The sequence below is a fragment of the Aspergillus japonicus genome (assembly GCF_003184785.1).
Source record: "Aspergillus japonicus CBS 114.51 unplaced genomic scaffold BO86scaffold_126, whole genome shotgun sequence".
Classification (NCBI taxonomy): Eukaryota; Fungi; Ascomycota; class Eurotiomycetes; order Eurotiales; family Aspergillaceae; genus Aspergillus; species Aspergillus japonicus.
The window spans coordinates 36,905-46,549 of NW_020291763.1; the positions used below are offsets into that span (position 1 = coordinate 36,905).

Genomic DNA, 9,645 nt, shown 5'->3' on the forward strand with positions numbered 1-9,645 from the left:
CACAGGCGAGAAGTGATGGGGGAGGTGATTAGGGGAGCAGGGTGTTTAGCGGTCGTCCACCAGCGTCTTTGACAAGAACCCGAAAGACAATTAGAATAAATATAGCGAGAAAAGAGGTCGAAGCCCGGGTCTAGCGAAGCGAAACGAAATGAGAAAAAAAAGAGCGGCCGGAGGAGAGCCTCCTTTCTCGCGAACTTTTCCCTCTCAGTCGGCGAGATAGAGTTAGGCGGGGAAAAGGTGGACAGAAACGCGAAGGACGGTGGTCCGCAGCAATGAGGCCGAAAACACGGAACCAGTAGACGGGATCATGAATCAAGATGGCGGGTGTGAACTGAGGCTGGGGAAAGGAGGAGGAGGAGGAGGGGGGGGGAGGAGGGAGGATGAGAAGGCCGAGAGCAGCGGGAGGCAAACCGAATTGAAATGAAGGCTCGACAGGATTATTTGGGGATGGGGATGGCTTTGGAACTTCCGCCAAGTCCAAGGAGGCGCAAGCGGTTTCCGGGTTCCAGACGGTAATTTACACATTTAGTCGGGAGTCGCGGCCTGGTGGACACGATAAATACTGTACGCATCTGGTAATTAAGACCGTCCCTTTTCATTCACCACTACTATGGACTGTTCCCCCCCCCCCCCCCTTTACCCAGCCGGCCAACGAAAACAACCAGCCAGCATCAAGCAATTGCAGGCGGGAAAATACTAATGCTGACCTCGCTATCGACTCGACTTAACTACCTACTATCATTAATTAGCCATATTCCATATTTGTTGGTCATCGAAATCGCAAACATGGGTTGGATGTGCTCCTTCTGCGATACACTCAGCAATCAGGGTCACAACTCGCAGCGGAATCACAAACATCCACTTTCTGGATAAGAGTCGAGGTCTACGACGGGTAAGGCAGCGCGGCCCCCCTGGGTGCATACAAGACCAGAAGACCCTTAAGCTTAACCTGCAAGACACGTCGACAGAAGACGCCAGTCGCCGCTCGATCTTGACCGGATCAGAATAGTTTGAGTTCGCGATCAACATCAACCCAGTCGCTGCGATTTCTATTTACGTCTTGCGACACTGTACGGAGTACTGTACGCTGGGTATCATCATCTTGGGACGTCCCTTCACACGGCTCTTCCTTGGCTTGGCGCAGCTGTCGTCAGATGTCGATGCAGGGTTACTTCGTAACCGCTCTGCAATATAAAGAGCCACGATGTCGTGTCGACGCCCTAAGAGCATCAATAGCTCCATAGAGTTTCCGGGGCTGACGACGCCCGACCTTCACACGACTTCTTTTCGTGCAGAGGCTCGACAGGTCCATTTTTGGACGGCAAATATAAGGACAATAAGTTCCCCTCCATTTTGCTTGTGCGAATGGCCAAACCCAGTCAAAGATACATGGTGTGGGTGGTTTACGTTTTCAGCCAGGCCATGAACAGCCATCGACCGCGATCAGACATGCTGGCCACCCTCGCTATTTGTATGTACAGTACATGGTAAGTAAGGAATGAAACTGTGCCTGCAGTAGTCGCGAGAACAACTATGAGTCTCGTCTCGCGAGAAGTCATGAGCTTCAACAACTCAACGGGCAACCTGGTCAATCCGGATCGCCTTCTCCCAGCCGGTGTCGCATGTTATCTCACCATCCATCGTCCATGAGTGAACGAACCTTCTCCTGATCTGGAAAACCGACGGGATTCGGGCCGACACGGCTGAGCTTGTCACGTATGGTAACAGTGGGCTTGCAGTGCTCCTGGTGGTAATACGTACCGTACCGGTAATCTATGCGTCCAGAACCCTGAGTGTCCACTTGGACCCACACGTGACCCCAGGCCCTAAGGGGATCTGTCAAGGTGGCCTTTTGATTCTCGATCGACAGGCAGAGAGACAGAGACTGCCTCGGAGGAAGCAAAAGTCCTGTATCTGCATGAGCATGTCCGATTGGAAGATGTTATCAGGTTTGGCCAAGGAACATCGTGCAGATCTGAGATCGGGTCTAGCTGAGGACATCCCGAAGCTTCGCCGTTGAGCTGTCACATCCAGGGTCTGTCGGTCGGTAGGTCTCTTCGCCACTTTTATGTAGGTACACGCAGCCTGCATACAGTTGCTGTGAAGGACGGACATGAGGTAGACTGCCGAAGCTTTAAGCCCTTGATTGAAGCATCTGCTGTTGCTACGAGTATGTCTGGTCGGCGGGATCTGCGTTGCGGTCAAGGCACTTGCATACTCCAGCATTCCGCTATTCTTAGAACCCTTAGAATTCTTCAATCCATCGGGTCGATGAAGTCAATGCGTGTTGCGATGAAGTCAATGCGTGTTGAATGATTGTTTACACTGCTGCAACTACGGAGACGTAAACAAAGAATGCCGGGGAAATACAAGAGCGATAAACTCAAAAGACGAGCTTGTCGTCATGAAGATTATTCATGATATCAGCCGCCCTTTCTCTCTCTCTCTCTCTCCCTCATCCAACCAACCAATCCCTGGACTGGGGCGTGGCGGGCGGTTTTGCGTCCCACGAGGGGAACGTTTCAAGGCTTAACTAACTTACTTTTGCGACCCCCTTGACTCTTCTCAAACACTCCAGCAACCGCAACCGCAACCGCCTCAGCAACAGCCACCACCACAACCACAACAGCAACAACAATCCTGAGGATGAATGATTTGATGACGTTGCTCGTGGTTCATCCCAGGTGAAACTGCAGGAGCTTGAGTCAGTCAAGGTCTCACTCTCACAATTAGCCCCCCCACCGTCTGGACACTGTCTGGACTAGAACCCGATGATCTTCTAAATTGGTACAAAATAGTCAGTGAGGGCAAAAACGTCCATGCGTCCCGTTAGCAAAGCAGGGAAAATGTTAAACCCCCCTTCGAATTCAAGTCTCGAACTACAACTAGTAGGAGTCAGTAGTCGGTAGTCGGTAGTACGTACGTAGTAGATTCTCGGATAGATACCCCTTTCCTTCCACCAGAAAAAAAAAAAGAAAGACCCTTGAATTTCCTCTTTCATTTGATCTTCGTTTCTCTCTTGCTTTCTTTTTCTTCTCTTCTTCTTCTTCTTCTTCTCCCCCCTCTATGTATTATGTATGAAAGCAAAAGGTGACGGAGTGCAGCTCTGGGTCATGCCACTTGCTGATAATACCTGTCATTGTTGTTGTCGTTGTTGTCCATTCTAAGCCGGGTGGTTGTTGTTGTTGTCGTCGCCGCCGCATTCCCTCCTTCATCGTCGTTGCTTCCCACTGCAACTCAACTCGCCCAAAATCTCTCCTTTCGATCCAACTTCCGATGACCTTACGGTAGCAATCCTCCTTTCACCGTGTTCGCGACCACAGATCACATACTCTCTCTGTCTCTGACATCCTCTGTTCCGACTGCAACTCGACCATCTAAATGACGACCCCTTCTTGGTCTCCCCCGTACATGCGCACCACGAAACTATAGAAGAACATAACGCTCCTTTTGCTCCGTCGCAACCGCTCCCGCGACCGTCGCACATACACCAGATTGATCCTGGCTTGGAATTCCACATCCCTTTTCACTCTGTGAGGCATCATGACCCAGGCTATCTCCACCTCGTGCCCCCCAATTATGGAGGGGAGCGCCCAAGCGCCCGTGATCCATCTCCCCGACGGTCAAGTCCAGAGGTCCTCCACGCTCCTATCGCCGACCCCGAATCCCACCCAGTATCGCAACGGTCATGTCAACCTCGACACCTTCTCACCCGTCAATGAGAATGGGAGCTTCGAGTTCGACCGAGTCATTAAGACTGGAAAAGTGTTTCGTCGTGTGAAGCACAAGCATGTCAGTCGCTTTGCCTTTCTTAGTTCCTCATCACAAGCAGGAGGCTAACATTCATCCCGCTGCTAGGCCTTTAGAGCTTCGTGGAAACCGGCGTACCTTGTCCTCCGCCCAAACCTTCTTTCCGTGTACAAAGATGAAGAAACCACCCGACTCCGTGCCTCCATCACCCTGTCCGAAGTAACGGCCGTCGCTTCTGTCCGGTCGCCGCGATCGAACCGACAGTACGTCTTCGGCATATTCTCTCCTTCCAAGAACTATCGTTTCCAAGCCGCGACGGACAAGGAGGCCGAGGATTGGATCCGATACATCCGCGCCGAGACACGGATGGACGAAGACGAAGAGGCTTTTCTGGCGCTGTCCAAACCGGGGGATGCTGCGGCAGCCAGCAGCAAGCGGCGCGTCTACGATACCACGGACCACTCGGACTTCGACCAGCGCGGACGGCCCAGCTCTCCAGAACTGGGGGGCGCACTGTCTCCCGCGTACAAGTCGAGGCGCTTCGCCTCGCCTCATGACCACTCGGCGAACGACATCACCTCGTACTCGGAATGGTCGGACGGGCCTGGAAGCAACACCAGCGTCCGCCTGCGGTCGCCGTCGGCGCATAATCGATCTGCGTCGGCCCTTGCCGAGGGATCGTCCTCGACTGCGCGGGAGACGGGCCGGGTCAACGACGCTGGGGTCCTGCGTGATCCCGAAAGGGTCGTATGCAACGGCTATCTCCAATGTCTTCGGATCAAGGGTTCTATGCGTCAGTGGAAGCGGCTATGGGTGGTGCTCCGACCGAGTGGCCTGGGCTTTTACAAGGATGAGCAGGTGGGCCCTTCTTCGTTCTACTGCTATTGTGGTAGTGTCTAACACAACCCCAGGAATACTCCGCCATCAAAATCATTCCGATGTCTCAAGTGATCGACGCCGCCGAAATCGACCCCATGTCCCGGTCCAAGAATTTCTGTCTGCAGATCATCGCGGAAGAGAAATCTTATCGCCTCTGCACGGCGGACGAGGAATCCCTGGCCAAATGGCTGGGATCGCTGAAGAGTATCCTCGTGGCGCGCAAGAAACTCGAACCCACCCCAGCAGGGACCACAGGCACAGCCGGACTGTCCTGAAATGGAGGAGAAGAATGAACAAGTAATCAGAAGTATTGTAAAAAGATTAAAAAAAAAAAACATACCAGCAAGCAAGCAAATCAGCAGACAGGAACACTTAGGAAAACCGGCTACCTACTCTTTACTCTTCATCCACTCCTTTGACCAACCCGTTTACCGATCCTGGCTTTGATTGTTGATTGCAGTGACATTGATGTTTCTTATGTGGTATCTTGTGCTATACAGCCAGAGTTTCTGTTTTTTTTTTTCTTTTTTTGTGATGAACAGCCAGCCAGCCCGTCCCCTGTTTGTATTATCTTGGTGTGGTGTGGATGTCTGAGTAATTTCTTTCCGGATTGATACATACTCTTTTTTTTTCAACTTAAGGTTGGCATCGTATCATGCGTACTTTGACGCTGTCTCTCCTTCTGTGATGTAGTAGCTGTCTGTCACTGTATACTTGGGTCCAATTGGAGCTTTTTGTTTTTTCGATCGGGCTGATCTGGGAGTAGCATATCCAGTGTTTGTGCTGTGCTGGTGCTTGCCCTTGGCCTTGTGACTATGCTAATGGGTGGTTTTGGGAGTGCCTGGTATCTCAACGATGTCAGCTTGCGGGGATGGATGTCTGGCTGATTTGTGTTTCCTCCTTTTATTTCTCGGGGAGGGCTGGGTGTATGGATGGTTTATTTTTGGACAGGATTGTTCTTTCTGGCAGTCGGTTGTGGATCTTCAGCGGTTGGAGTACACAGTACGACAACAATATCTATCTAACCTACCGATTTCCACTTACAGGCCGTCTGCCTCCTGTTTACCATGATCTAGGGAGGGGACGTCTAGTACTTGCTTCTACGAATACGGTAGCCATATTAGAGCTGTGATAATCGGCACCCTCGTTAGCCCCTCCTATTCTCAGAAGTGATAGTTACCATTACCATCCTAGAACCAAAGAACCAAAGAACCCAAGAACCCAAGAAATCGCTGCAAAGAGCCACGAACTAACCAGTCTATACTTCACCCCAAACCCCAACATAACCCTCCCCCCGGGCCCTCCAAAACAGCCCATTAGTCCTGATGCCCCTCCTCCGCCGCCGGAATAGCCTCATACCCGTCCGCACCCGCTCTACCCCTAGTCCTCGCCCTGCCCCTGCCCCTGCCCCTGCCCCTGCCCCGCTCCTGCCCGTCCCCAGGATCAATCTCCTCCGCATCCAAATCCAGCCGACTCTCATGATTGACGACCAAAAACGAGCCAAACACCACCGTGGCGCCGACCCAATACGCGGGGCTGGCGTACTCGCCCTGGATGACCATCTGGCCCACCAGCGACAGCGGGATGGTCAGACTCAGGCCGACGGTCACGACGAGCGGCGTGGTCAGGAGCATGGCGTAGGCCCAGCAGAGGTCCGACAGCAGGGAGGCCAGCGCGTTGACCCAGATGATGGTCCAGACGCGGCCGGCGGCGGGCCACGCGAGGGGTTCCACGCCCAGGGCGTGCAGGACCAGAAAGCCCGGCCACAGCAGCACCATGTTCAGCAGGCCGACGAGCCCGAAGAAGAGCTGCATGTTCACGCGCGACTCGTCGCCGACTTGCTTTTTCAGCACGATCGTGTACACCCCGTACATCACGGCGCTGAAGGCTGCCATGGCGTCGCCGAGGGCGATTTCCCCGGTCGTTTTGCGGGGGAAGGTGCCGCCCCCGCTGGCCCCGGGGGGGTCGGCGTCGGCGTCGGGGGCGGGGGCGGGGGCGGGGGAGGAGATGTCCAGGCGCGAGATGATGATGATCCCGATGAGGGAGGCGATCACGCCGAGGAGTTTGCGGGGCGTGAAGCGTTCGACGCCGATGAGGGCGCCGAAGATGAGGGTCCATACGCCTGGGTTTCGTTAGTTTTTCTCTGGAGGGTGGTGGGGGGGGGGGGAATGATATCCCGGGTTTGGGATTGAGGCTGGGGTCTGGGACTGACGTACCGCTCGTGGAGGTCAGGATCGTGGTACTCCCCACCGTGGTATACTGTAAACATGCCATGGCGAAGTAATTGGCCTATCACCGAAAAATTCAATCACGTATCCCCTCAATAACAAGTCCTCACTCCTTTATGCACCTTGCAAAGAGATCAACATCGCACTTACAGTAAACTACACCCTCACGTTAGCTGGCAGCCCCCAAACCCAACCTCCCAAAACACAACAACAGCAATAAGACTCACCCAAAGCAAACAAAACTGAAAACTCAGCTTCGCCGTCTCCTTCAACCCCAACCTGGACGACGAATCCCAGCCCTCAGGACTCCCGCCCTCCCGCCCCAGAATCCGCTGCCCCTCGCGATGCCCATCATGCGCATCCAGATGCTGCAGCAGACTCTGCACCGACCGGATCCGGTACAGCTTGCCGGCGCGCCAGAGCCGGAACACCCGGCTCGTGATGATGGAAAAGAGCGGGAGGATGAAGATGGAGGTGTTGACGTAGGTCACGAAGAAGGGTTTGGAGTAGGTGTTGTCGGCGAAGATGGTCTACCCCTCAAGAAAATTAGCGGAGTGCGCTTTCTTTCCGGTGATGATGATTCCACAAGGAATCAGGAAACATGGGCATAGGGGGGGGGGGGGGGGATATGTACACTGGCCAGGAAATTCGAGGCCGTCCATAGGAAGACCACGATCAGCAGTAATGCGATCCCTAGAGTTCGGCGGCCGCCTGGCGTCAGGCCTGAGGGTTGCGGGTTGGAGGATGTTGAGGGGTCCATTTTTCGGTTCGAGATACTCCCTCTTGAGCCACGATGCAAAGGTGTGTGTTGGGGTGCGGTGCACGCGCTTCTGGCTCGGAAGAGAGAGCGCACGAAGAGCACGAAGAGCACGAAGGCACGAAGAGGGGAAACGCGAACTTTCGTTCTTGTTTGGTTCCGAATGTCGAGATAAGAACCTAATTCAACCTCACCCTCCCCGCTTGCGCAATTGGAATGGGCGACGGACTCGCACTCCGGAGACCGTGCAGGAAGAGGCCCACCGGTTACTAGGGTCATCAACTTGATCTAGTCATGAGGGCAGCAGAGAGACCGTAAGGAGTGAGACAGCTTAGCGCGTCGACAGCAATAAGCCAATCCCAGCGACACCGGGGCCGAGCAGCAGGTGGTGCGATAAGCAGGGAGGATTGACCGGGGAATTTACTGATAACTAACTGAACAGGGAGAATCAAGGCGGTGTAACCCGATAGGATCCCGCCAAGCATCACGAGATAACCTCGATAAGCACGCGACGGCGTGAGTAACTGCACTAGTAGTGTAACAGTGTGAATTTCCCCTCAGACTCCTACAGTACGAGACACACACACACACACACACAAAGACAAATCATCATTAACCATCAATCAATAACACCCCATGCGAGCAACAAACCGGCAAAAAGACAGGAGCGTGATACATCAAGGGCACCCGCAATGTATATACAGGTGCGAGGGAGACAACAAGCAGGAAGTTCGTAGTCCGCAAACCAAACCAAACCAAACCAGCCGAAGCGCAGCGTTTCTTCAAAGTTAAGACAGAGTTGTAGTATCGTTCCAAAATCATGGTCTAGCGATTAGGGGTATTTAACAGGCGCAACCGTCGCGGTCCCCGTCCAGGTGGATGTTGATCGGGTCGCTGAACTCCCCGCTGAACTCTTCGGCTTCTTCTTGGGCCAGAGCGCTTCGGGCGATGACTACGTGGGACGAGGGTCAGTACGGCCGTAACGCAAGGGACACACCGGCGGGCGGGACACTCACCCTCAAAGGCCTGCTCCACGTTGATCGCCTCCTTGGCGCTGGTCTCGAAATAGGGAATGTTGCCTTTCGACTGGCAGAAGGTCATCGCCCGCTTGGAGGAGATCATCCGTCGGCTTTCCTCCGCATCGATCTTGTTACCAATCACCACCTGCCAGCACAGTGTCAGTGACCGCACCCCAGGACATCAAGCACAGCGCATCCAGCACAGGCTCATTCCCCACCATCCCACAGGGGACTTACGAAAGGGAAATTCTCCGGATCCCGAGGACTAGCCTGGATCAAAAACTCATCGCGCCAGCTGTCCAGCGCCTCGAAACTCTTGGAATTGTTCACATCGTATACCAGCACGCAGCAGTCGGCACCTCGGTAGAAAGCGACCCCCAAGGACTGGAAGCGCTCCTGTCCCGCGGTATCCCAGATCTATATTCGCAAGCGGTTAGTTTGCATCTCCCCAGAACCGATAAAGCCAGTCCCTTGAGCGATCGGTCTAGGAGGCTGGTATTGGAAAAGCGAGAAGAACATGCCTGCATCGTCACCAGACGGTCGTCCACCAAGACCTCCTTGGTGAGGAAATCGGCGCCAATTGTGGCCTTGTAGCTCGCGCTGAATTTCTTGTTGACCTGTTGGACGGACAAAAAGGGTCAGCGAAATGAGGTTCGGGCGGGTTGCTGTTGTTGCTGCTGCTGCTGCTGCTGCTGCTGCTGCTGCGAGGGAGAAAGAGAGAGGTTACGGACATATTGGTTCATCAAACTCGTTTTACCGACACCGCTATCACCCAAGATGATCACCTAGGGACATGCCAGAGCCGAAATTAGTTGTTGCGACTTGGGAGAGGTTGTTGTTGTTGTGTTGCGGGTTACCTTCAACAAGACCTTCTTCCGTGACGACATGATGGAGATGCCTCAAGGTATTACCGGTTCTAGGCGGTATGGAGGAGACGCCAGCGGCAGGAGAAGGGCGATTGAGAGGAGATGCCGAGGGAGGAGAAGGAGGAGGAGGAGGAGGAGGAGGAGGA

The 9,645-nt window shown here is 54.0% G+C and overlaps 3 protein-coding genes across 3 annotated transcripts; 1 reads left to right on the top strand and 2 right to left on the bottom strand.

Annotated features, from left to right (window-relative positions):
* The first annotated feature begins 3,319 nt into the window (after positions 1-3,319).
* On the top strand, positions 3,320-5,194 carry BO86DRAFT_38299 (PH domain-containing protein). The gene is made up of 3 exons (XM_025670823.1): positions 3,320-3,792; positions 3,859-4,608; positions 4,662-5,194. Exons 1-3 carry the CDS (start codon positions 3,544-3,546, stop codon positions 4,902-4,904), a joined length of 1,242 nt encoding a protein of 413 aa, XP_025521873.1. The 5' UTR covers positions 3,320-3,543; the 3' UTR covers positions 4,905-5,194.
* Positions 5,195-5,945: 751 nt separating this feature from the next.
* On the bottom strand, positions 5,946-7,617 carry BO86DRAFT_326888 (DMT family transporter; the record flags this gene model as incomplete). The annotated part of the gene is made up of 4 exons (XM_025668581.1): positions 5,946-6,751; positions 6,846-6,918; positions 7,085-7,387; positions 7,492-7,617. The coding sequence occupies 4 exons, from the start codon at positions 7,615-7,617 to the stop codon at positions 5,946-5,948; spliced, it is 1,308 nt and encodes a 435-aa protein (XP_025521874.1).
* Positions 7,618-8,106: 489 nt separating this feature from the next.
* On the bottom strand, positions 8,107-9,645 carry rab7 (Rab family GTPase YPT7). The gene is made up of 6 exons (XM_025673098.1): positions 9,491-9,645; positions 9,365-9,418; positions 9,155-9,250; positions 8,871-9,050; positions 8,631-8,778; positions 8,107-8,566 (listed from the first exon to the last, which is right to left on the bottom strand). The coding sequence occupies exons 1-6, from the start codon at positions 9,518-9,520 to the stop codon at positions 8,457-8,459; spliced, it is 618 nt and encodes a 205-aa protein (XP_025521875.1). The 5' UTR covers positions 9,521-9,645; the 3' UTR covers positions 8,107-8,456.

What these genes read in the sequence shown, in the direction of transcription:
- BO86DRAFT_38299 (XM_025670823.1), top strand. Translation starts at nt 3,544, where the DNA reads ATGACCCAGGCTATCTCCACCTCGTGCCCCCCAATTATGGAGGGGAGC. An exon ending in GTCGTGTGAAGCACAAGCAT is followed by an intron (nt 3,793 to 3,858) that starts GTCAGTCGCTTT and finishes TCCCGCTGCTAG; the next exon opens with GCCTTTAGAGCTTCGTGGAA. An exon ending in GCTTTTACAAGGATGAGCAG is followed by an intron (nt 4,609 to 4,661) that starts GTGGGCCCTTCT and finishes ACACAACCCCAG; the next exon opens with GAATACTCCGCCATCAAAAT.
- rab7 (XM_025673098.1), bottom strand. Translation starts at nt 9,520, where the DNA reads ATGTCGTCACGGAAGAAGGTCTTGTTGAAG. An exon ending in GGAAGAAGGTCTTGTTGAAG is followed by an intron (nt 9,419 to 9,490) that starts GTAACCCGCAAC and finishes GCATGTCCCTAG; the next exon opens with GTGATCATCTTGGGTGATAG. An exon ending in CGAGTTTGATGAACCAATAT is followed by an intron (nt 9,251 to 9,364) that starts GTCCGTAACCTC and finishes TCCGTCCAACAG; the next exon opens with GTCAACAAGAAATTCAGCGC.